At 41.9% G+C, this 27,680-nt stretch overlaps 2 protein-coding genes across 10 annotated transcripts in view; both read left to right on the forward strand.

Annotated features, from left to right (window-relative positions):
- LOC117565334 (putative uncharacterized protein DDB_G0277255) overlaps positions 1-27,680 on the forward strand; it is a 61,840-nt gene that overhangs the window by 25,658 nt on the left and 8,502 nt on the right. For 8 of the 9 annotated variants that reach the window (XM_052002585.1, XM_034244383.2, XM_052002586.1 and 5 more), the window contains exons 4-5: positions 44-4,392; positions 27,029-27,669. In XM_052002585.1, coding sequence (XP_051858545.1) covers positions 44-4,392; positions 27,029-27,669 — 4,990 coding nt within the window. Of the gene's footprint in view, positions 1-43; positions 4,393-24,321; positions 24,499-27,028; positions 27,670-27,680 lie in introns of those variants that run through there. The other variant, XM_052002592.1, reaches the window with a different exon arrangement.
- Positions 18,704-22,119, forward strand: LOC117565335 (uncharacterized). The gene has a single exon (XM_034244384.2). The coding sequence runs from the start codon at positions 21,218-21,220 to the stop codon at positions 21,992-21,994; it is 777 nt and encodes a 258-aa protein (XP_034100275.1). The 5' UTR covers positions 18,704-21,217; the 3' UTR covers positions 21,995-22,119.

A 27,680-nucleotide genomic window follows, 5' to 3' on the forward strand; every position in this document is an offset into this window, starting at 1 on the left:
ATAAACAGTTTAGATCAGTGACTAATCTCTCAATCATTTACAGATATCGACGCCATGTCCGAACGTGACTTTGCCTGTCCGCCAAAGCGAGCGCGTCGCTCGCAGGACGAACAAATGATGCAACTGCAACAACTGCAGCAGTCACAACTACAACAACAACAACCACACAGCTTGGAGGATGTGGTGCAGCTGCGACGTCCGCCTCCGCCACGCTACGATGCGGACTCACACAACAGTCTGGAGCGCTTCCTCGCACTCGAAGCCTGTGCCCGCGACAGTTATGGCAGTCAGGGACAAAGGAACAGCACGGGAAGCAGGCGAGGTGGCTGCTCGTTTGATGACTTCTACTCGGACAACGATTCGTATCATTCGCTGTCGCGCAGCTCTTCGCTGGTGCAGTTCGAGTCCCTGGAGCGACAGATGACGTTGCAGGAGCAACACCAGAGCATGAGCAGCTTAGGAAACAGTTCTCCCTCGTTGCTCAGCTGCGAGACGATGGCCAGCAGTAGCGGAAACAGCGGCAGTGGCAGCGTTGCGGGCAGCGTTGGAGGCAGCCACAGCAATCCGGACAGTCGACGAGGCTCGGCGACATCGCTGCTGAAGCGCTACGAGTCCAGCGATGGGCGATTGCATCAGACGTACTATGAGCTGCATAAATTGGACTTTGAGGAGCAGCAGCGAGAGTTGTTTGGCGCTTGCAAGAGTCTGCATCATCAGGCTGAGCTGAAGTCGGACTCGGAGTCGAGCAGCACCTCGAGCAGCGACAGCAGCGGACACTCGATGCTCAGCGCTTGTCCGGGCAAACAGGATGCAGGCGGAGCTAGGAGATTGCCGCTGAATTCGGCGGAGAATTTGTCAGAGGATTCGGGCTATGGGGAGCCGGGCAGCACATTGCGACGCGCCAAATCGAAAAGCATACCAAAGAATTTCGACAAGCTGTGCGAGGAGGAGGAGATGGAGGAGCTGCTGCTGCTGGAGCACGAAGTGGAAGTGGAAACAGCCAAGGCAAAGGCGGCGGCAACAGCGTTAGCGTTAGCAACGCATTCCAAAAACTCCAATGATTTGTGTCAGACAAAAATAGAGCAGACAAATGAGACGACGACGACGCCGCGCTCATCGTCTTCGTCGTCGTCGACGTCGTCTTCGCTATGCTCTCCAACATCATCTATAAATAGCGGCGAGAGAGGCGCACGCTCGCCATCTCCATCACCATCGGCATCGCCATCGCGTTCGCCGTCGCTATCCCCAACGCCCAGCGGCTCATCAACAACAGCCTCTTCTATGCCGTCGACGTCGTTGGCATCGCCTGCGTCTTCGTCGTCGTCGTCGTCGCCATCGTCATCGTCGTCTGCCGCCTCGTTCACTTGGCTGCGCAACAGTTTGCCCGACATACGCGAGCCGCGAGGTTCGTCTCCCAAATCAATAGCGGATAACAACAGCTACGTGCTGGCCAACAACAGCAACAACAACAACAGCAGAAGCAGCAGCAGCCGCAGCAGCTCCTCTGCCGAGTGCTCACCAGTGCTGGCCACAAGAGCCTCGACGACGAGCAGCGTGCCCAACGAGCTGCAGCAGCTGGGACGACGCAGACGCGCCAATCGTCCACGCGCCAATCGACCGAGCAGCAGCGACGGACACAGTTCTAGCGAGGATCTAGATCAGTTTGATTGCCACAGTTTGCCGCGCATTCGACGCAGCTGCAGCTGGAACGATCGCGGCGGCGGAGCTTCAGCTGGCGCTGGGTATTTGAATGCCAGCTATCAGAATTTGACACTCTTGGATTACACGGATCAGCGGGAGAATTGCAAACGCAGCTCCTTCACAGACATGGATAAGCGGGGTGGCAAGGATTACGAGCATCTCATTTGTAAGGGCAACTTTCTGCTCGACGAACTGAGTCAGATCTACGACAAAAACGTCTCCATACTCAATGACAAGGCAGTCGACGTAGAGGAAAAGCAACCGGTGCCCCACAAATCGGTGCAAGATTTAGTGGATGAGGCGCCACCACAAGTGCAACATGTGCAGCTCACAATACGCAAACCGCCGGCGCGACAACGACGCATTGGCCAGGCGGATAAGGAGCCAGTGGTGCTATCGCAGGAGGTGACACCTGTGTTGAGTTTCAGCAGCTTCGGCAAGACCTTCGATCAGGATCCAACCAATCTGCGCACCTCTTACGCCCAATCGCTGGAACAGTGCAACATCGATGTGCCGCCGACGCAGCCCAGCAGCAACAGTTGCCACAACAAAGCAGCACAGCCAGTTCGTATGCTGCCCAAGCGTCGCTTTCAGAGCACCACAGCCAAGCAGCGTAGTCTGGTGAGCAGCACGCCCAATCTTTCTGCCTTTGATGGCGGTGGCCAGGAGACGGAGGATGACATCTATGTAAGCAGTGCGCACAATTCAATGCATCAGCTGCCACAAACAGCCGCACAACCGAAGCCATTGGGCATCTTGTTGCCAGCTGGATCACGTAACTCGTTCAGCAAAGAGGTGAGCTTTTGCCCTGTGGTCAGCAAATATTCCTGGCAAGAGCAATCGTCGGAGGAGCCGCCAGAGGAACAGAGCAGCGATCAGGAGGAGGAGGATGACGATGGGCAAGAGGAGGAGGAGGATAACGATGCCACTGTTATTTATAACACCAAAGAGAACGAGAATGTTGCAGCGCGCTACAATGCAGAGCAGCAGCAACAACAGCTAAGGGCACTGCAACAACAGCAACTGCAGTTAACAGCGACGCAACATCAGCAGCAGTTAACAGCGGCGCAACAGCAACTAAGAGAAACGCAGCAGCGAGAGCAGCGCGAACAAAGAGCGCCAGAGCGTGAGTGCGCGATCGATGAGAAGAGCGCAGAGAGCGATGATAACAACGAAAACATCGCTAGCGCGGACACGAACCAGCAGCAAACGACGCAGCAGCAACAGCAGCAGCCACAAACGAAAACATCGCAAACATCGCAGCCAGCAACGACGACGGCGGTTTCAGTGCCAAGCGTAACTGCTGCTGTCAGTCTTGAAACACGCGTCGTCGCGAGCTCATCGTCCGCGCTCGTCGCTCCAGTTCCAGCCACAGTTCCACATCCAGTTACCGCTCAAGTGCCAGTTGCAAATAATTTGCCAACGCGTCCCTTAAGCCTGCACTTGCCCATTTTAAGTGAACCGCCCACAAATCGCGCTCACCACATTTTGTACGCCTCGCAGCAACTGCTGCAGCGTTACGACAACGACATTGACATCGACGACGTCGATCATCATCGTCACTTTGATCGCAGCAACATGTCGAAATCATCGCAATCCGTCTCCTTGACGCCCAGTGGCAACAACAACGAATCGCCGCTGAAGCAACGCGCAAATAAAACAGATGAAAAGCATCCTAGCTCAAAGAGTTTTCTATCGCGTTTCGCGCACGGTTTGCGTTTCTCGTTGCGTCGCAAGAAGAAGCAGCAGCAACAACAACAGCAGCAGCAACAACAGCCGGCGACAACAACAAAGGCAGCCAAGCAGAGCGCAAAACAATCGCAGCAGAGCAATGGCAAATCACAGGATATCGTACACATACCCCTTAAACCGCCACGCAGCAACAGCGGCGCACTCGACGACAGCAACATCTCGGAGGCGAGCACAGCGAGCATGCACAGTCGCCAAACCACAACAACAGCTGAGTTGGAACAGTTGCCCAAAACGTCAACGCTGCAGAAGCTGGTCACAGGCAAACCGCCGTTGCCCAAGCAGCCGCCTCGTCTGACGCATGCGCCAACCAGTGCTGCCCATCAGCAACAACCGGCAGCTGTGGCTATCTCCAGTGCTGCCCATGCCAGCAATGCGCTGTTGGATGCCGAAAGGGAACAGTATGCGGCATTTGCCAAACAGTTGACATCGGGCCACCAGCAGACAAACACAACAGCGATGCGCGAAACGGAAACGGTTGCGGGAGTAACGGGTACAGAATCGCCATCGCGTGCTAGCGTTGCACAAAAGACGCAAATGTTCAATCAGCTGGGCGCCGGTGCATCGTCGCGTCCCCTCACCATGGTCACCGCGGTGCCGGTTGCTGTCTCGCCCATGCTGGACAATAAGATGGGTCTCATCGAGACCAATTTGGACACACACGAAACGGTTATATCGGGCAAGACGCGTTCGTTGATGGACATCACTTGCAATCCAGTGCATCAGCAGCACAAACGTTATTTGGTCAAACGGTTGAATGTGACCAGTGCTGCTTATGATGTTGAGCATGAAGATGATGATGACGATGACGACGTTGATGGGCAAGGGGGTCAGCACATCAAAACATCGAATCAGGCGAGCGGAGTGCAAATTGCATCGGTGCGAAGACCGCACAAAAGCATGGAATTTCTGTTGGATAAAGAGAATCAAAAGAATGTTTTGGTGAGTACCAAAAAAACCGTAAAAATCCATTCATGCCCTTCTCCCTCTACCCTCTCCCCTCTCTCTGGTTGGCCCATTTGGGGTTGGCTGGCAAAACTACTTACACATAGTTTTTATGGCTTTTGTCTCGTGCCATCATCATCATCCCCAAAAGCAGGCCGCTCCCTTGCCTTGCACAATATTCAGTTCCAAAATGAGGTTGTTTCGTTCTTTGGGTTAGTTGGGCTTTTATTTAAAAATATAAGTAATTATAAATTTTCACATTTGGATATATTAATAACTTATATTTTAAATGGTATTTTGAAGGGTATTTGCTAGTCGATGCCAGAGTTGTCTTTAGTATTTGCCTATTACAATATTATTATTACGTTTTCTTTGCTCCTTTTCGTGTTTATTTTCTCTCAATGTGCAAATTATGCATGCGAAGCGATTTACATTTGCTCTCCCTCTCTGCCCCACGTTTAATCCTGCATTGTTGGGGCAGCTGTCTCGTTTGCTCTAGTTCTTGCATTTCCACTTGAGTAGCGACGGCGTGCGACTTTGATCTTCCTTACGGCTGTTAATTGATTTCGGTAGCTTGCGACAGTCTCCCCCTTTCTCTCCACTCCCCCACTTCGGTCTCTGTTCTGCCATTCATTCGCGCGTAACAGACATAATAACTGTGCATTTTTGTGTCATCTCTTTTTGTCCTTCTTACTCCCACTCTCCCACTCACAGTTCTCGCTTCTAATGCGTGTCGCATATCCATTAACATTATTTCGTATCCTTTTGCGTTCATAATTCGCCCGCTAATCGGCTTTGGAACGTGCACGCGTTTTAAAACGCCCACGAAACGCGTGTTGAGTTGCGTTTTGATTTATTAGAAGCTCTTTGAATATGCTCGTGTGTGTAGACGTGTGTGTGTATGGGTGTGAATACAGGCACACATACGCAGTGTTAGTCCTTGGAGCATCTCTCAATGACATTGTTGTTGTTGTTGTTGTTGTTGTTGGTTTGTCGCCTCGCATTTTCTCTTAATTTGCTCGAGACGCGTTTTTATGGCTCCTCAACAAATTACGAGCAATTTAATGTCATCTTCTGTTGCTGCTGCTGCTGCGGTTGCGGCTGCTGAGACAATGACCACTTGACCTTAGTTGTATAATGTGGTGTGTAATGATGTGCCACCGCATTCCTCCCCCTACTGACCTCAACCTCCCTCCTACCTCCTCCTCCTTTCGTCTCTTTGTTTTTGCTGCTTTTTGCCTCGTTACATTTTGTCTGCACAATTTTTTTCCCATTATGTTAATCAAGTCGTTGGGCCGCCTTTTGTTAACGAAAGGTTCGCATAAAACTGTTGACCCAAAAGTTGGCCCACTTATTGTGTATTTCATCTAACTTTGTAGTATATTACTTTAGCTGCTGTTATTAAATTAATCCATAAAAATGAAACTTTTGTTTGGGCTGTTGCCTAATGGTGTGCACATTATTTTGGCCACCAGTGTGTATCGGCGGTGTGCAGAATTTTCTCATGATTTATTCAGGTGTGCTCGGCATTGAAACTGATTAATTTATTAAGATTAATTATGCAGGATAACAATGGAAATCAATGTAGAATTCTTACAAAAGGCGCTTATTGATTTTTTTCGTTTTTCGTTTTTGCAACATTTTCGTAATAAAATTTGCACTTACAAAATCGCTAAAGTAAAATTTCAACTATCTTATCTTGTTAAATAACTGCAACCATATCTAGGAATGACATTCAATTTGGGTTTACTTATTATTATATTATCGAACTTGTTTTCGTTTCCAGTTTGAAGCGAAATTTTGCAATAAATGTATCTGGTTTTTAGTTAAACAGACGAGAAGATATGCAAAACATTGTTTATAAATAGAATGATTTGAAAAATAAAATTTAACAGATGACTCAATGCCGTTTCTCTCTCAACTGAAATTGAAAGAATGCATAAAAATGTATATAAAACTCAAGAGTTTTCAAATGTTTAGATTTCGCATGTATACCTACATAGATATATACATATAGTATGTGAATTTGGAAATTAGATAAATCATATTGAGAATGTTTCATTGCTTATAGAAGGCTGACTAAGTAAAAACTACGTCTCATTTGCATAGATTTTGTTCGAATTTGTTTTTTAAGTCGTGATTGAAACTGCGCCCATTTTTGGCGTCTTTTATGTCTATGTCTTCTATGCTTCTTCTACTCCCACGTCGAAAAACTTTCGCCTTGATTTCCGTTCAAATTTAACTGTCTTTATGTATGTAATGTGGATATTTGTACATTTGTATATAGTTAGTACTTGTTGATGTATTTGTTTGCTCGTGCGGAAATGTGACTTTGTATTTTTTGCGTTGCGTTGCGTCGCGTTGCGCTTGAGAGTTGTCAAGTGGAATAATAATGAAAAAACGAAAATAATAATCAAATAATTGCTCAGAAAAATGAAAGCAAAACATAGATATTGTTATTATGTTGTTGTGGTTGTCCCCCCTCAAGCATACCAATTATGAAACTTAATTAAAATTTGTAAATCTTGTTGTCTTTGTAATGCGCGCAAACAAATTCTTGTGATAGCACAATAAATCTCAGAAATTTCTCTAAAGAAAAGCGCGACCCAGTATTTTGGTTAGTGGAATTCTGCTTCTTCTTCTAGTACAATGACTACATAAGTACTACTACGTCTTTATTTATTTGCTTATCTGTGCGTGTGCTTTCTGATAGTACAACAACTAAGTACAAGAACCCAAAACAAACTGCACCTTTACCCCACCTACCCCCATAGTCTGATGATTATTTAATGTGTGTGCGTTCCAACGGCTTTCAATTGTTCGCAGCGCGCTTAGATTTCATTTTCATCAAATATTTGCGTTAACATTCATTCTCAGTCGCTTTACGAGCAGTCGACGTTGTAAATAGTTGAAGGCGAAGGCGAAGGTAAAAACATAGCATGGCACACAAAACATCGCCCAAGGCGCTTGGCTGTCTGCCAAACTGAGAGCGCCTCTCTCTTTCTCTCTCTCTTAGCACTCTAACAGTGCATTGTAACAGCGCTGTTAATGTTACATGATCGATGCTGATGTCGCCTGTCACGTAGGAGCAGCAGCTGTAAGTCGTTTGCTGTTAGATTAATTTTATGCTCTTGCCATCTGTTGCTTTAACAATAACACTTGCTCTCTTTTCCTTCCTCTCTCTTTCTCACTGGGTATTTTCTACCTGTTTCTTTTACCAATACCTAGACTGTCTTATCTTTGGTGGCAATTGTAAAGTGTCTAAACGATTTTTTCATTGCCATATTTGCAGCAATTCGTTTTGCCTCAACAAATGCATGTCGACCGTCTATACCTTTCTCTTTCTTGCATTTGCCTAAAATGTCAAAACAATTGCGACAAAAAGATTGGAAAATGCAACTTGCTTTTCATGGTTGCGGAAAAAGTCAACTTGAAAATATGCGAAGAAGTCGCAAAAAAACTGCAAAATGGAGAAAAACAAGCGCTTTCTTTTAAATACCTAAATTGCACACATACTACTTAACTTCGCTTTAACTAATTAAAATACTTCAATATATTTAGTGCTTAGCTGAGACCTGAGCTCACAGCTTAAGTATTTGTTCATTGTCTAATAGACTCGCTAATTTATTCAAATTAAAACGGCATTTAGTCTGGCCTGAAATGCGCCACGACTGTACGGCGTCTGAGCAACAGTGGCTTCCCACACAGTGAGCACGCCTTAGGCGAAAGTGCGCAAAAGGCAGGAAATTTAATTAATTTCAGTTTATTTTCAACTCATTTCAGTGTTTAGACTATTGTTGTTGCTGGTCACTTCTGCTGCTGATTTTGCTGCTGCTGCTGCTGCCCACAATTTATTTTTCACACGCCTTTAATTTTCGCCGCTATTCTTTTCGCAGCGTGTAATTTTCCTTTTTGCGCGTAAACAATTGAAAATTGAGAAACTCTTAAACAAAACAAAGTTTATTTATCATTTCGCGCTTTTCTTTACTCTGTTTCTTTTTTCTATTTTTTTCTCCCTTCATCCAACTGCCACACTGACAAATCAATTTGTATATCGTTGGGAAATGTGTGGGTGCAATTTCCTTAGCTTTCCCTCTATACTTTTACATATAATAGATGTGGAGGCGCTCTTTAGGTGCAGCTGAACCCAGGAAATAATTGCTGGAAATTAATTGATGATTCTTAATATTAATTAATAGCAGGGCGCGTGTTGATGCAATTGAGACGAGCTCGTATATTATCATAAAAATTACAAATAGCCGAGCATTTATCCAATTTATTTTCTTTAGTACTCTCTTAAGCAATTCAATCTCATTTCGAAAACAAATTCAATTTCGTTCACTTCTTTGTGAATTAAATAGTATTCATTCGCTATGTAAACAGTTATTTGCCTGCTTTATGCCCATTTTCCCTTTTGGACTTTTGTGTCTAATCGTTATTTGCTTTGCTTTCAACCATTTCCATTCACACCTCCGTTTGCCATTTATCTTGGCCAAAAAGTATGCAAATTGTACTACAAACAAATCCATTATTATATTTATCTGGCTTTTGGGGTACTCACATTGAATGATATACTGAGTGCCGATATCGATTTACGTCTTGGCCAAAAACATGCTCCACTTTCAGCCAAGTCACCTGACACGCTATTGAACACTTCTGATTTATATCGTTCACTTTCATTGACTCATCATCAGCTGCTGAGCATTACATATATCGTATTTAGTATTTATATTTCTTCACTTTTTGATTAACTCAGCAAATGAATTTTAACGATTTTACGCAGTTTGTTGCAAGTTTTCACGATCTGTTAATTTTTCGTTGCTTTGAAAAATGTGCGAAATAATAATATTTGTACTTTTGCGCAATGAACTTGCAATCTAAAAATAGTTTACAGATCTACAGAATATCTGAACAACATTTTTAAATAATTATGCATACACATCGCTTTAATATTTTTTTTCGAGTTGTTTTGTGTGCAGGAATTTTAAGCTGATTGCAGCTTGTTTTTTGCGATTTTATTTTTGTTTACTGTCGATTTTAGAACGCAAAGTGGGCTGGGGTCGGATTTGAGTATCTTTTCTTCTCTCTTCCCGTATGTTTAGTCATTGTCTATAATAAAAAATTATGATAAATTATGGAAGAACCAGCTGTGTTTTCTTAACCAGCCTCTCAGCTAATCTACATATGAGTTTTTGTGCTTATGTATTTATTGCCTTTTTCCCGCCTCGACCCCCAAGGGGAGCAACTTTGTTATGATGTTGCTGAGTAATTTATGAGTTGGCGACAAACAACATTCCAAATGGCATTCTCATAAAAATGTGAATGCATCGTGCAACAACAACAACAACAACCATAACAAGCAAACGCCTCATGCTGCTTTGGAGCCCAATTACAAGTGCTCTCAAAAGTCTCAAAATGATGGCAATCACATGCCACATTTCACTGGCTGTTAATTCGACTTGCACCTCGTGGCAAATACGACATCTAGTATGTGGCATAATGAAAGCCTTTTAAAGCCGTTAGCTTGAAGTGGTCCTAAGCTGCCACATGGCGTTGCACAGACACACATAAAATAAACCCCGTCAAGATATGCGGAAGTTGCAGTTGCATCATATCCAAAGAGCAACAGCAACAACAAAAAAAAATATATATATGTGTATGAAAGTCGAGCAAAAGGTTAAAGGACTTTATTATGTCGCGTTGCATGGAACTGGAGCGTAGAGGGATCTGGGGACGGGGTGGAGGCCTCAGTCAACACTGCAGGGGATGCGTCTAGTGGTCTTTAAAGACGGTTGCCAAGCCACTGAAGAGGTCTAAAGAGCTGCAAAGCGAAAGCAACGAATGTGGGATTTTTATTTTACTATGAATAGGCTTAAATTCTTTAGTTTAATACGTAGCAAAGAAAAAATAATTATAAAGGCGTGTTACCCTTCATGAGTTTATTCCGTAATAAGTAGTTTAGTTTGTAGAACAGTATGCCAGTTTGTATAACGTATAACAGTATAACAGTGCAATAGATTGTATAACAGTATGTCACTTGGTATAACAGTATACCAGTTGGTATAACAGTATACCAGTTGGTATAACAGTATACCAGTTGGTATAACAGTATCACATTTTGCATGCCAATCACTTCAATTGATACATTTACTTCAATTATTCAAACAGTAACATAGATTGTATAACATTATGTCAGTTTGTATAACAGTCACTAAATTCTTAAATGTATTCTGTAATAACAAAAAAGAATTAGCTGGACGTATAGCAGCAATGACTATAATAGTGTGTCAGTATAACAGTTTAACAGCTGACTATGAAAAAGCTTAAAGTAATTAATGCTTGGCATACATAGAAAATTAGCTAATATGTGCAACTTTTTGATAGACTGAAATCCGGCTAACAAGCTCTACAGACAATGATAAGATACTTTGCGAATAACTGTTATATTTGCCTATATAACAGTATTTATTAGAGTTTAATTTGTGTCAAAAACACTACAACGAAATGTGTGAGCAATGACATCATTGCTGTAATTCATTGTAAGATAGAAAACAGAAGACTCATAATTGTGAGCGTTGATCATCCATTGTTCATGCAAAAGAATCTATGGAATCATCACTGTTTATTGTTCCAGAGTTTCTTGAACTCTAGAACAGCACGATCAATGCAATACTTATAAACAGTAGCACATTTTGAAGAGACACTACAAAGTACTTTGCACTCTTTTTGTCTTTGAAGGCGGTGGCGATTCTTAAAACCTCCGCACAACATTCCCAGTCAATTTGCCTAGTCGCCAAGCCTTAAAAAGCCGTACAACTTAATTGGACTTGAGAAACGAGCTTGGCTTCAAAAAAAAAACTAGGTTACCAAGACAACACACACACACAGAAAAGAGACACCGATCTGTGTGTGTGTGGGCCAATGGCAAATGAATTCAATTAAGTTAACAGCCAACGAGCAAATGTTCAAGGCTAACGCAATGCTGATTGGAACTAAAGACAACACACACACACACACACTCGACAACACACGCACAACAACAATGTCAGCTGCTTGCTGCTTACTGCACACCTGCCCTTATTGTTGTTGTTGCAGAGTTCAGTTCGAGTCGAATACCCTCGAAAAGAGCAACAACAACAGCACGCAGCATAGAGACAAATAACGCGCACTTCCTTTTCCGCTGCCACTGTGTATGTTGTTGCCTTTCCCCTTCGACCCCGCGCCATGGATTGCATTCCAAAAATAGTCGCACACTTTGTTGTTCCTCCGCTGCTTTCAAATAAATCTCATTTTAATGTGCCGCATCTTTCAGTTTTCTGTTTATGCTCAGCAAAACTAAAAGAGAGAGAGAGAGAGTCTTGTGATATAAGTAGATCTCTGTTTAGTTATGTAAAACATACTGTATATGCAATCGTTTAGCATATTATGCATAATGTTTGCAGTTCTCTCCGAGTTCGTCGACGACTGTCATGGTATTTTTGCGTTCTGTTTGCCCTTCTACGAGTTATAATATTTGTTATCTCTTCTCTCATGGGGTTGTTTAGCGACTACCGTTAAGGAATGCCGGAATACGTGACAGTAGATCAATCAAAGCGCCATGAAAATATTTCCTGAGTGGTCTTTGACCTTTGGCAACACATACGAAATTCAAGAAGGGGAAATATTTGAGAGAGTGGAAAAGAGAGCGGGTAGATTTACGGAAATTTCTTTAGACATCATAAACTATTCACACTTCTAAGTAATTTGTTCAGTTGTCTGCAATAAAATTATTGTTTCTGTAGAGATTCCAATTTTTTTATCTCCAGTACACAAGTTTCCCTACTGTCTTTTAAATAGGTTTAAATATTGACGCATTCATCTTCGACTTTTCAAACTTATCAGTTTAGAATTTCACTTAGTTTATTCTTTTGTGCATAGCTTCTAAGCTTCTTTCTTTGTGCAACATTTGCAATCACATTGAAATGCCTCTTTTAGTAGAGATAAAAGGCAATCAACATGTTCCTGCAATATTCTATGCAATTTGTATATTAAATCTACTTGAAAGCTTTTCTCTATAGACATTGAACTATCATCAGCTTAGGGTATCAAGCGTATTATAATTATAATCTTCGTTTGCAAGGCAACTTTCTCCTTGCTGAATTCCTTGGCCATTGCTGGCATTTCCTTGGAGTTTATTTTCAGTGACACATGCAAATGGAAATGACATTTGCCTTCTGCCTGCTGTCTGCTACAGTTTCCCTCCATGGGGCATGGCGGAGAAAGGTCAGCTCAAGTACTGCACTCTGCTTCTCTCCCAGTTGCTGTTGCCCGCATTTCTCAGTTAATTCCCTGGGTGATGACAGAAACAGAGAAGGAGAAAGAGAGAGGAATCTGAGGTTCCACTGCGACAGCTGATTCGTCGAGCAAAACAAAAATAAAATGTAAATTATTTGTAGTCTATGGAGGTTACACTCGCATAATATTTAGATAGTCAGGGTCGTCGTCCATTAGGGAGGCTCGAGCCATATCAGCGTCAGTGTGGCATGAAATGCGTTTGATAAATGCGAGGCACGTGCAGCACTCGCAACTGTTTTCTGTTATGTTCTGTTATTGTTGTGTTGTCTAGTTGAAAGGCTGCCAGAACTCCGATCTCCGATTTGGTTGTTGGCCAACTTCAGTTAGCGGCTTGTTGCCATTTGTGGCTCCTTCACCATTTGATTACGGTTCGTTTTACATTTGTGGCACGGTGGCCATAATCAAAGTCTGGGCCAGACCCATTATGTTGTTGCCAGTAGATGCATCAGCAGAGAGGCATGACAATGGCCCTTTGCCTCTCTAGTAGTTGCCACTTCACACGAACAAACAGACAGCCAGACAGACAGACAGCACATCAGATATGAACAGTCTGTTATTCGACTGTCTGTCCCATCATTTGTGTTCTTTTTGCCCATGTCATAATTACTTGACATGCTCGCCTAATTGCAATCAACAGGAAGCATAAAGTGCACAGATGCAGTTATGCTTGCCATACATAGTATCAAGCTAACTGCTCATAATAATAGCCAGCTGCCCTTTAGTCAAAAACAAGTGAGGTTTATTGCATTTCAATTCTATGTAGTAATATTTACAGGGTATTCCTAAAGCTTAACAACGATTCGAAGCACACTTTTCTTTGGGTTCGTAAACGATTTTGTCGCCCACATCCGTTTCCGTTTGCAGTCACGTCACCTCACGAGGGTTAAGTTCTGGCAATTCTTTCACTTCAGGGTGGTTGTTCACTTCACAATCAATAACGTACGGGACACGAGAGTTTTTGTTACGATGCCAGGGCAACAACTGCAACAGTTTGTCAATCCATCAAGCCCACAGAGTCCTTACTCCGTGTCGTTGACCCCAACAGGTTAGCTGACCACAGACACCTCGCAGTTCACTCTCCCCTCTCTTCCTCCCTCTCTGGGTGTGTCTTTGGGATGTTTTTGCTGGTCAACCAGTTAGCTCTGCCCTCCTCTGACCACACTCAATTCATTTTCCAACCCAGCTTAGTCAGGCATAATTTCCAAGTTTTTTCATTTGAATAAATGTTACAAATTATGCTGCTGTTGCTGCAAAAAAAAAAAAGGGTTGCAACTGAGTTTATGAAGCGTAGCTTTGGTGGTGAGTTTCTTCTAGAGAGATATCATCAAACACATGTTCCGAGCAGAATATGTTGGGGCACAACTACATAATGCTGTTAGCTAATCAACTTTGATAATGTCTGAAACATGCTTTAACACTTTCCTCTTACGTGACTGGTTAGTCATTTCGTTGTTTATTTAATTGTGCAACTAATTTATGGTTGCTAAGCAATAAGCAATTGATAGCTTTGCTATTTGCAGCTTATAAACTAAGCAACGCTTACTCAACTTTGAGTTCTAAAGTGCAGCTTTCTCTTGGAAGTTTATAAAAATAAATCTGATTTAATGCACATATAAATCATGCTTGAGATTCGAGTTCAATTGAATTTCCGCTTGCTTCTTTTTGTGGGTAATCGTAAAAAAGTAATAATATCAGTTCTTTATGCAGATAATAAAAGTCTGCATGATTTATGCTTTTACATTTGATTTGATTGATTGCGCTTAATCCATAATCAATTTGCAAGCATATCAATTATTACGCAGTCTCGCAGTGACCTCGTCACTCGCTTTATTGCTGGCCCACATTTGCACTTAGCACACATTACGCATACGCTGCGTTGACCCACAGGCTTATCACAGCTGCCATTGCTTTCAATTGCTCAAATTATACAATACTATTGTTGTACTCTATATATAGTTTCTGTATTGTACACAAAATATGCATAAGAGAAATTATCAAGAGATACATCCGTTGTTGCCACAGAGAGACAAACAAAACACGCCACATCTGAGTTGATTTTGATTTTGGCATATGTCACATCATCTCTCATTGGACTGCACAAATTAAGGTGATCAGAGAGCGGAACAGACTGTCAAATGTGACAACAGATAAGCGAGTAAATTCCAAGGTTGCGCTTACAAATAATTTGCACAGAGAACTGTTTTGTCTATTGGGGGCTCCATCAGTCCCCTGATGATTGATGGCAATCAAATATTTGTGCTCGTGCAATTGAATTACGGACGAACGTCGCATAGCTCAGACAAGTCTTGTCAATTTGTGTTTATATAAAAGCTGAAACGCGCGCAAATATTATTGCATATTTATTAATAAAAACGCTTAGCATTGACTTTATTTGCCTCTGTTGTTGTTGTTGTTGTTGTTATTTTTGTCAGTCTTTGTTGTCATTGTAAACAATCCGCGAGGCGACTTGAGCTAGACTCCAGCGACTCGAAGCGGACCTTATGCGTTTTTGTAATAGAACTCGTTTATTGAAATTCCAGTCTCGTCTCTGCGGCCAGGCGTTATGTGATATCATTCTGACTCAGAGAGAGAGACGGAAGAGAGAGAGAGAGAGAAAAACGAGAGTTACGCAACGTTTTGGGTGATGATGAATATGAGCACTTGTGAGAGGGTCGTTCAATTAGGTCTTTAACACACATGTGCCATTAAATATGCCTCATTTAAGTGAAGAAAACCTATTGTGAAAAGTCTAGATTTATAATTGAAAGTGACATGTGATCAGCCTCGAATTATTACCTTACTCTGACCTGTTTCGCTGTGATCATTAGATCATCGTTATGTCATAATTTGTTGTATTGTTGTATTAATGTGTTTCAAGCATTCCGATCATTTGCCAAATGAACTTGAACTCGCTTGCTGAGATCATTTGCGTATGCTTAACTACGATGTCATCACTTTCGACTATCGTTATCGCTCGGGCAACCCTCGTGTCTGTGTAGCTTGAGACTTTGCTTAGCTGATGTCAGCAATTAGCTTGATTAACGCCCATGCTTAGGCAATTAAAGTCAATTGCTTAAGTTGCCAGAAAATTATGCAAAACGCACTTTTCACCTCGACTCTCGCGACTAGATGCTGAGTCAGCCAGCAAACACGCAGTCAGTTTTGGCCCAGTTTCGATTGCGATGCGACATCTTAAATAGCCGCGATTACTTAGTGTTTAGGCCCGCAAATGTTAAGGTGCTACGAACTCCCACTGACCGAGTGCACCAACTTTTCTTTTGGGGCCGGGTAAACTTCTGATTCTTTCTGTCTTTTCTGCTGTCTGCCGCATGCCGCGCATTGTTTGTTTTTATTATATTGTTTGAAAAAGTTAATTGTGCAGCAGTTTCGTTTGTTGGCTCGCTGCCCAGCTTTGACGCCATTAACAGGCGCAAAATTGAAACAACAACAACGAACAACAAAACCTAAAACTAAAAGAGTATAAAAATTTAATTAAACTAAAGCAAAAATTGCATTTGCTGTGGACTCGCATAACTCAATTCAATTTCATTTGCGTTCATCGACATGCAAAAATGCGGTGGCAAATGCCGCGTGGCGGTGCCAAAGGCGGTGGCGGTGGCAGTGACGGTTGCGGTGGCGATGGCGGTGGCGCTGCGCTTGCATAAACAACACTCGGATAGACAGACGTTAGACAGCCAGACATTTTAGCCATAACAATATATAATTAAATGTATTGTAAAAGCTAATTAAACTAGCCAGATGTGCCATTATATTACCAGACTTAATTAATAAATAATGTGTTATATTTTGGAGAATATACAAAACTCTTTACTGTTGCAAATTTCACAATTATCTACAATATTTTATTGCAATTTCATAATATTTTACACCTTAAATTGAGAAAATATTTATGTTAGTTGATATGGAGAATACTTTATACTGGCAAAATTAAAAATACTGAATTTACAGATATATTTATACTAATTTTATAATAATCTCAAATAGAATAGATATTTCTATTTTAAACAAGTTAAGCGTTTGACTTAAGCAATACTATATTCAAATCTTTATACTATACTTTTACCATAACAGTATTTTAAAGAATTTGCACAAAATTTATGGAAATTTTTTTGGAATTTCATAATAATGTATACCAGAAATAGAGAAAATATTTCTCTTGCTGTAACAATCTATAGCAGAAATAGAGAAAATATTTCTCTTGTTTATCTCGGTCAACTAATTCAGCTAAAGGTTAGTTGATTGCTTTCGTTCACTTTGAAATTCCATTTTAGTTTGACAAAAGTGCTTCTCACTATTGTAAATTATACGTGACCAGTTATTTCCATTAAAGTGAAATTAAAATGGAAATATTTTCATCTAGCCACAGAAATTCTTTCCCATGCCTGCAAGCATCGGACTCGCAGCTTTGTCAACTCAATTACCATTCCCATTTTAGAAACATTTCGTAAGCGCGTCTATCACTTTGCGAAATCCCAACAAAATTGTCAGCATTAGTTTGCAATTTTCTTGATTTGTTTTGTGCGACGACAACGCGATGTTTCAACGCCCCCTCCCAGTGGACAATTGTTGCAATTTAAGCGCTCGATTATCTATCTCTGCAGTTCTCTCAAGTTGAGTTCTGTTCGGTTCGGTTGATTGGTTGTGTGTGGGTCAAGAGTGCAATTTGTGAATGGGGAAGTGGCGCAAGCTTAGTGCAAAGTATCAACTGTCAACTTGAGAAAATATTCTCAGAATGGTGACAATGAATTTGCGTAGCGAAAGCCATATAAGGTGACTCTTCTGACTGACTGAGGCGCCCAACGTGTGGCCGCGACTTGTAACTGTGCCACGGTTCCATGGGCCCCATTTACTCGATATCAAAGCAGCGCCATTCATTGGCAAAGAATGCTTGGTGAAGCACCAAAGCCAAAGCCAACGCCAAAGCAAAAAAGCAAATCGCAGACCGCCCCACATGTTGAACCGAAGGTTCATCAACCCCACAGACCAGCAAGAGAGAGAAAAGTAAACGCCTCGTTTTATAAAAAGCGAAAGAAACAATCTCTGGCAATAACTTTTAATGTAAAACAGAGATGCATAGTTTGTTTGAATATTTGCTAGATGAGATCAGATGTGTTGTGATGTTACGATGTGCACTGAGTTACAATTGGGTTGGGTTCAGTTCAGTTCGTTTAGGTTCTGTTCTGTTCTGCTGGGTTGGGTTGAAATTGGAAGGGAGCAGCACATTAATAATAATTACGCGACCGCCGGCTTGACATCTGTTTGAAGTTTATGCTGGCATACCGCATGCAGCTACTATGGATCAGTTTTCGCTGCTGATGGAGTTATTACAATGGCCCTATAAATAGACAATTCTCGAGTCTCCCGCGGCAGCACGATCGGCACGCAACGCAGACGTTTAACTTTTGTTTTCATTTCGCCTTTATTATTCTGACCCTATTACGGTCAGTGGCGGGGTCTGCAGCGGAACTGTGTGTCTCAAAAGGGGCTTGACGTGAGGTCAGGGCCCAACTCATGAATCAAACAGAGAAGGAGCGTTGTATAATATGCTGATACTATAATTATTTTTTAAATCTTATAAACATTTATTTGTTAAGTTAGGAATTAAAATGTTTGTTAAAAGTCTTAAATATTCTATATATATTTATTTAATTTATCTTGTGAGCTGATAAATAAGTCATTATAATCATTATAAAATTCATTATTTCCATTTTTATCCATTACTAAATTTCATTTATAGCAAACTTTATAATTCGCACTTTAACTATGCTCATTTAGTTGCCAGTTCGTCCACTTTAAAGATCAATAACACACATTATAGTCTAGCATATCTCTTGTAGGTGCCGAGTGCCTCTTTCTGCTCCTCCTTCCTCCTCCCCCTTGCTTGTTGTGTTGTCCCCCCATTGTCGGTTGTCTTCGCTGTCTTACAATTTGTGCTTTGTCTTTAACAAATGTAAAGCAATTGAAGTTTGGGTTGCTTTTGTTTGTGTTTTGTGGGCGTCCGTCAACGCATGCCCAACGTTGTCGAGTGTGCGGACTTCCCCCCTGCTCCCCTTCTTCCTCACTCTCCTTCAGCTCCTCCTCAAGTGCGCATTTGTAGCTGTCGTCTTGGGCTTGTCATTTGCCAATTGGCATTTATGTTTTGTAAATTGATATTTCCGTAGGGTGCAGTTGTGCAGCGAACGCTATAAACTTGATGCATTCTAAAAACAATTTTACTAATTTGCTCCACTTCTTCACGCTATCTCTTCAACAAGGTAACTAAACTGGTTTCTATGACGCGTCTCGTATTGTGAATTTATTTTTTTATTGCGGTTATCTCAATCAGTTTATAAAGTGCCACGCCTGCTAATTGTCTGGCTTGGATTGCAGATGCGGAGGTCTCGCTGGCTAGCCGGCTTTATTAATTTAAGGCAATTAATTCGAAGCTGTTAAGTGGCCAAAAACAATTTGCAGCTCGTTAAAGAGGCAGGCAGCAATGGGTTAAGTGGCGCAACGCTTCCACTCTTTCCATTTCCCAGCAGCTACGTGCTTAATTGAAAGTTCAATGGATTTGAACAGCGGCACAGCTTCACAAGAAGTGCTTTCCCATTCCCTTCTTTCTCTCTGCCAGTGATTCTCAAAAGATCTCTCATCTCTCAAGTGCATTTCAAATGAATCTCGTTTCGTTTCGCGCAGCTGCAAGTTGTAGAAGTATTAAACTGCATTTCCATTCTCTTGCTATTCTTGTATCTTTTGGCAAAAAGGCAAAGAAAAGATACTTCATCATTTGTGATTTTCAGATTTCCAGACGATCCCAAAAATGAATTTAATCACTCGCCTTCACTTCAGTCGCGTCCCAGTCTGTTGTCTAGACACAAGTCGAGTTTTTGGCTGACCATGCAAACTATGCAACTGCGAGTCAGTTTAACTCGACACTCATTTATCAGGCAACCCTTGTCTGGGCCCTTGGAGTATCGTAAACATTTGATGGCTTGAAACTGTTTACTTCTTGTCAACTAATTTAGCAACTTGCTCAACTTTAAACAGGGTCAGCAAAGAGCAGACTAATGTTCACTTTGAGTTGCTTAATCATTTATTGAAATTGCACTTGGCTATTTATAAAAGAAAGTGTGCAAAGCTTCTTAAGAGAGTGCTCAAACTTCTATTCATATCTGCCACTTAATTAAGACCATTTAATGTTTATTCTGCTGCCATCTTCGGTTGACTAAATTTACGCTGCACTTGCAGTAAAATCAAACACATTACCTGAGTAGCCAACAGATTAAGATTAGAAGAAGATTAGTCAAGGATAATGAATATGAAACCTGATTTAATCTTTTTCTGGTTTAGCATTGCTATCTTAATCCTTGGCCCAAGAGTTTTACTCGAATCTAAACTTAAGCCATACATAACTCTGCAGCTTAACTAAATGCTTAAATGTTTAATCCGAGTACTGAAATCCTCGGATTTTATGGCGCCTTAAAACTCTAATCACTTCAACGGGTTCTTAAGGTCTTTAACTGAATAACCGAAGGAATTCCTTAATATACTATGCTATTATTATTCTTAAAATAGAATAGTCAAACTTTAGCAATTTGAATTATCTTTTCCTTAGCCTCTAAATGGCTGATAGAGCTGAAAACAATCTCGGAATTAGCTTCCGCAATTGCGCTTCTACATATCTATTTCATGATTAACTACATGAATGATTAAAGCAACATAATCTTATCAATTCACAATGAAAGTATCAAGTTATTCAGTCAGCTTTATATATAGACTACCAAGTTGTAATTCAGCACAGACGATAACTCAGCAGTGTGTAACTATCTCAAACATAAATCTACTCGATGAGACATTGATTTGTAGTCGCATTTTATTGTCAGCTGCTGTCAGCTTAAGGCAAATGTGCAAATTGTCTTATGCAAAGCAAGCAGCGACATATTGATTTAGTTCAACTAGGAACTCATCAGTCATGGCGGTCGCTATCATAAACGAGCTGACAGATGTCAGCCGAGTGTCAAAGGCGAAACCCAGGAAATGATTTCGTTGTGGGTTTTATGGCCCAACCTGCGAAGAGGTGACGAAATGGACAAGCGATGCACGAGAAGCTATAAAAGCCGCGTTCATCTCTCTGGAGACCTGACGCCGATTCTGACCTGAGCACGTATGTCCAGTGGCCCGTTTTTGGGAAATGCCAAAATTAAAAAGCAATCAAGGAATTTCCCAGGCAGGCAACCTAATTACCAGGTTTGCACTTAACGCGAAAACGTCGAAGGGACTTCGACCAAAAGGGGGTGGCAAGTGTCGCCTACCTGCCAGGTAGTTCGGACATATCCTTCGCTGTCGGTTACCTGAAAGGACTCAAGTGCTATATAAACACCGTCGAGGATGAGAGCAGACATCAGTTGCACAGCAACCAGTGAAGCAAACACACCTCGAGTATCTCTACCGCATTTGTGAAACATCCCAGTTAAAAGCTAATACCAAAATGGCCAGCTACACTTGCACACAGTTCGTCGACTTCATTGAGCCCAGCTGCTTCGGCACAACAACCACGACTTTTACCCTCGATGCTGGCCGCTTTGTCAAGCGTGATCTGCACCTATTCATGGAGTCCATCGAGACGATTTCCCGCATTGAACGGGAGCGTCATGAGCGCCGCCAACAGCGACGAGAGCGCAAGGTGCAACAGGCTCGCATTGCCGAGCTGGAGAGTGATCGTTGTGTGAGTCCCACACCCAGTGCTGAGGAGGCTGTGGACGAACCCTTGATGTACATGGAGGCCAAGTGCATTCCCTATGCCATCAGCGATGCTCTTCCCATAGATCGCAAGACTCCCTCAGAGTACGACATCTGCGACGATGAAGCCTATGGCAGCAGCTCGAATCAATCGCCAAGGAGCAGCGTTACCTATTGCAGTTGTGCCGGTGTCTCTAGCACTGGACTCGACTCGGACTCGGCTGAATCTGGAGTCTATGCTGGCTCGCCTTTGCCTCCGGTGCGTCCTCGTTCGCAGGTCATCAGCAAGCCGAAGAATCGCAGCACTCGCTCTCGCATCATAAGCATGGTTCTCAAGCGGGAATATGCTAAGGCGCCCTCGACAGATGAATTAGAGAAACCCGAACGTTGCAATCATTTGCTTGAAAGCACCATGAAGCAAAAGTATGATCAGCTGACCAGCAAATCTCGTCGTGGCATCGCCTGTGGCCAGGGATCACCCGAGGAATGCTTCCTCGACAGAGCCCTGCGCTACCTTACCTTGTGATGAGCACAACTCCAAGTGTCAGCAGCTTTAACATTTATCTTCCTAAGAGCAAACTTGTAATCCTTATCATACTATTCATAACCATTATCATACTAATCATAATCATAATATTTTCATCATGTAGACTAACATTGTTTGTAAAACATTTCAACATTAAAAAATACAAAAAAAGAAAAAAAAAAAACAATTCAAACATATTTTCATTTATACTTAGATAAAGATATTCTATATTTCAGAAATCTCAAAGAAATTCAATTGTGGAATCTTAGAAAATAATTGAATTTTGAAATTACTACTTAAATTATATTTAATATTCGATTGAATAATGAAAATTCCTTTTGATGTCTAAAGAATTTCATGCAATTCATTCAATATTTATTCTACAACGAGTTTGCTTTCTTCTCATTCACATTCTAAAAATATATATGTGGAATAATGGGGATAAAATACTTACATTCTTTTCTTTAGCTTGATTATTAAATACCAATACAAAATTTATATGATTTTTAAAAAGTCTGCTTTGTCTTATAAAAGAATGAATGAATGAAACTCTCAAAGTTAATATCCCTGAAATTCCTTTATAGGAAACAAAAACATTATTTCTTTTTAATGACCTAAGAAAACTTTCCTTAACACACCTTCCACATATTGTTTTTTACTTAATATCTATAACCCGAATCGAGTCACTCTGTTAATTGTTTGGCACTTGCTCAACTTTATTACTATCTGTCATTTAAGGCTTATCATTCCATCCCCCATCTCACCACATTTTACACCCGCTGTGGCAGTGGCTGTGGCCTAGTGACACGTTTGTCACAGTGACACAAACAGCTGAGACTGCATCAGCTCTCGGGCATCTCGATCCCGATAATCTGCTGCAATTTAACAGGCTGTCAACTTGCTGTCGACTGGTCTTGCCATGCCACAGCATAGCAGCTCATCCCATTCCGGGACGTGAGTGCTACGTTTTCCGGTTGGAATGAGATTGCGAGAGCTGCTCTAAAAATAGGCGACCCAATGACACTCTACTTTTGCTGCTGCTGTTGTTGTTGATGCTGGTGTTGCTGCTTTTAGGCAGCTGTCAAACACTCAAGTGTCTCACTCTCTCTTCCTCTCTCTCTCTGCCACTCGCTCAGCCGCCTGTTGCTCTGTTCGTTTTGTTTATGCGCCAGCACACAGGGTGTTTCGTCTGCGCCTGCACAGGGCATTACTAGCAACTTGCATCCTTGCTGTGTGTTTGCCATAAAAAGCTCCTCATTCGCTATTTGTTTGGCATGCGCGAAAGCTGCCATAAAAGACGCGTTTGGCACTCGCTTTAGACTTTGGCTTTGCTGCTCGATTCCGTTGCTCAGTATCTATCACAAATCCAAAAGCGTAGCATACATTTCGGCGCCGGAAATGGCAAACGGCGCGTAGTGTTCGCTCTCGTGTGTGTTGTGACTGTGTTGCGTTGCGTTGCGTTGCGTTCCGTTCCGTGCTGTTCTCTTTTCTCTGTTGCGTGGTGTTGCATGTCGCGCGCGCCATGTTTGCTCAAGTAGAAGCCAAATTTGATTAATTCACTTAGGCTAAGCGAAAAATACACACACACACGCCCACACACACACTTATGTATAAGAGAAGCCTCAAGAGTGCGCCCCAAAAACGCATTTGGCCAACTGGAAATCAAGTTGCCTCTCGACTCGACTCAACTCAACTCAACTCGATTCGAATTGCTGCTTGCAACTTCCCCAGCTGCAAAATACATTCGTTCCCTTGACAATAAAATATGAATTGATGCGCGCGCTGCGCCATACTATCGCCTATATATCGCATTATACATATATCTATATGTATATATACTATATACCTATATATATGTATATACATATGCGTGTGTGTGTATTTGCTGCGTGCGTTTGACACTTTTTTTGCTCCTACTTCTGCTTCGTTTTTATTTTTTTTTGCCTGTGTCGTTTTTTAAGGTCAACTCACCAGCTACGCAGCGAGTGCGGAAGTGTGTGGGAGAGTAGGCGGTGCCGTAGGAGGGGGCGTGGAGCAGTGCGCGCGTTCAACCCAAAATTTAATCAAATAAAAAAGTGGCGAAAATATAAAAATACACAAAAATGTTGTTGGCCTAGCAACTTTTTGCGCTGTGTCCCCAAACAAAAGATTTTTGGGTGTGCCTATTTTATGGCATGCAGTTTTGCCCAGTGTGTATTAGTGTGTGTGTGTATGGCACTTTTATTGACTTCCTTTTGCTCTATGTGTGTGCGTGTGCTAATTGAGTTTTCTCGTGTGTGTGTGTGTATGCGAGTGTCTAATAAATTTCTCTCTTACTCTCTCTCTCTCTCGGAACACTTTTGTCATTTCCTTCAAAATTCGACAACAACAAAAAATAGTATAAACAAATAAAAAGTAAAAAACATACAAATAAATGCATATACTCTATACCAACAACAACAACAACAACAACACAATCGAAATATCGCAAACAGTAAGAACTGAATATGCTGCAATACGATCAGGTAAATGAGAGCGACAATTTGTTTTATCATATCAAATCACAGCGAATGCAAAGCAAAGCAAAACAAAGCAAGGCGAAGCACATCACATCACATGTTGACGTCAAATCAGCTGCCAAACAGTCAATTCTTCCGCTCCCCGTCTCCTTCACTCCCTCTCTCCTCCCCCGCCGGCATTTGAATATGACCCAAATAAGCTTAGACAACTGGCAAATGTTTCCGCCTCCGTCGTTTCAGTTGCAGTTGATTCAATTGCAGCTGCGGCACAACAATTCCACACGCCATCTGACGACATTCAGCGCCTTGGCTGCAAATGCTTTACCTCTCCACCTCCTCTTTATTCTCCTCTCTTTGCTCCTCTCCTTCTGCAGTCACTGAAGTGCCATTGCATACGTGTATGACGACTGTGATTAACTTTTGTCAGTCTTTTGTCTTACGCTACTTCTCACTCTCTCTCTATCTCCGTATTTTACTCTGCTTCTCTCGGTCTTCTTTGCGCTTTTGTCTTTCACATTGTCCCACAGCCAAGGCAAAATGTTGGTAGCCACAGCTATATTGTTTACACTTGAGATGCTAACTCAAGTTTTTGCTATGCACTTGAAATCTTTTATTAAGCACTTGCCTTGAGAGACGCAACTGCGCACATGTGTGTGTGTGTGTCTCTTGTGACTGTGTGTGTGTGAGCGTAGATTGTGTAGAAGGCTTAGATGCTGCAGCCAAAGGCGTCTTACCGCCTTTGAGCAAACGAACGAAGAAAAGCTAAGCCAAGCCTTGTTTATCATTTGTTTTAAGCTTATTAGCCACGTCTATTTGCCTCTATCTCTGAAATCAACCAAGTTTACTGCAGTGCTTTTCTTACCAAGTTTGTTGCTCACATAAATAGTTGAGTCATTTAAATATTAAGCATAATATCACATTTGTGGAAATTTGTGTATAAAGTGCAGTCACAGGAGGAAACTAGAAAACTTTTACAAAACAAAGTTCTAAATATTTTCAAGATGAATTTAATCTTTCTCCAGTGACTGCACTTTATATGCATAATTGAATCTTTTATTTCTTGCAGACAATAGCAAAGATAAAAGCAAGAACTTAAACTCTATTTCAGTTTCAATAATAATTCTAGAATATAATTCTTTTCAGTTTTTAAATAATCTAAAAGGGAATTTAAGTTGTTAAAATGAAATCAATTTTAAATTCTAAAATTGTATGAAACTACAAATTGAAAGGATTTTTAGATGACTGAGCTCTTCTAAAGTAAAGAATTAAAAATAGAATTTATAGCACACACTAAAAATATGCAATTACAATGAAATCTATATATAAATATAGAAATATAATTCTGATTCAATTCAATCTTATTTTTAGTCATGCGTCACAAAGAACTTTGTTATAAATTGCTAATTAATACTTCTCTAAAAACAAACACTAAACTTTTTTATTCGTTCAATATTTAATTGTGTTCCATAAATTATGTTTAAGCTGATTTGTTGTGTAAGCTTCAATTGTAAGTTTGTCAAAGGCTCACTTGAATAACAAATTCATTGTGTTCTGCTTCTTTCCAATCGTACATAATCTATTTCATAACTTTTTGGGCATTTATCAGTTGTGGCACCTGCCACACACTCACACACACACACACACACATCGCAACACACATAACCCAGAAATGACACACAATTCTTTTGTCTCTTCTTTATATTGCAAGTGCCATTGCTTCTTCTTCTTCCTTTTTTAGGGCCTAGGGGAGGCAGGATTTTATTGTCCACAAGAACATAAGTTGTGTGGGCAGCAATGACACCATTGAGAAAAACAAACAAACAAAGGCGAAAGTTTGCTTAAAGTTGTTCAAAACTTTTGATTTTGCTGACTCAGCGCACACACAAACACATTGAGCTATATAAAATGGAAATTATATCATTCAAATGTCTTGTGAAATGGACACGCAATAAATCATCTGATTTTGCTGGATGTGTCCATGCTCCAATAAAATCTCAGCTGACTCTGACATTGAGGGGCCAAGGGTGGGCAATCAATAAGAAGCTGGTGAAACCTGTTGATAGACGAGGCTTTGTTTTGAAAGGAGCACAGTTCGATGTGAGAATCATGTGAGGAATAATGTGGCAGTATTTTAAAGATAAATTGTAGATAAATTTATTTACAGAGTTTGAGCTATTTTTAAGCTGTGTGCAGACATTTATAGTAGCCTGAATATTAGCAGTTAACTTTAAAAAAACCTTCTCTACTCTTTTTTGAAACCGACTAATTAAATAAGAACTTAAGTGATGTGCGGAATTTAATCGAATTGCATTTAAAAAACTTATGTTTTTGCAATCTCCCATGAAAATAAACTTGCAAGATTGAAACACCCTTTCAAATATCGGATTAGTAATGTGGAAAAACTCTTATTTTTGCAATCTTCCATGAAAATAGAATGGATAGTTTGAAAACCCTATTTCTAATATCCGATTAGCAATCTATTTAAAGTTGTAAGCACTTTCGCTAACCTAAGTATCTCTTCTTTTTTTCTTTGCAGCCACCTGAGAATGAGCTACAGAAATCGCACGATCACAATCCGGCCGCCCTGAGCGAGCATCAGCTGCGTGTGCAGGCTTCGCTGCAGCGTCTGAACATCCCCGACTGGTTCCGGCAATACAATCAGAATGCCGCACGCTCGCCAGATGGCGCCTGTGCTGCGGCTGGCGGAACATCGGCGACATCTGGCGGCTACAAGCCGGGCAACTTTACGAGGAAACGCACACAGGATTCGGGACGCTGGCAGGGTCTCAACTCGAAGACGACTTCGCTCAGTTCGCTGGGATCACAGCGCTCCGATCGTAGTCCCCTGCTGTTGAGTCCCTCGGCGCACAGTCACCACGGTGGCCAGAGCAGCAGTGTCGTCGGCTCTGCGGTGGGCGGCCATCATCATCATGGCCATCATGCTCAGGGTGTGGGCGCCACACGTTGGTCCACCTCGCATCTGAACTCCACACAGACGTCGCCGAGTGTCTCTCAACGCGGCAGCTTTGCACGCGGCGCGCCCATCAACAGCAGCTTCATGTCGGTGGCCAGCGGCAGCAGCGCCGGCGCCGGCAGCGTGCTGAGGAACTCCTATCGTCAGCCTTATCTGGGCTGGCGCAGCACAGAGAAGCTCTCGCAGCGCACGCCACACGAAAGGTGAGTTTGAA

Source organism: Drosophila albomicans, chromosome 2L (assembly GCF_009650485.2).
Source record: "Drosophila albomicans strain 15112-1751.03 chromosome 2L, ASM965048v2, whole genome shotgun sequence".
Classification (NCBI taxonomy): domain Eukaryota; kingdom Metazoa; phylum Arthropoda; class Insecta; order Diptera; family Drosophilidae; genus Drosophila; species Drosophila albomicans.

What these genes read in the sequence shown, in the direction of transcription:
- LOC117565335 (XM_034244384.2), top strand. Translation starts at nt 21,218, where the DNA reads ATGGCCAGCTACACTTGCACACAGTTCGTCGACTTCATTGAGCCCAGC.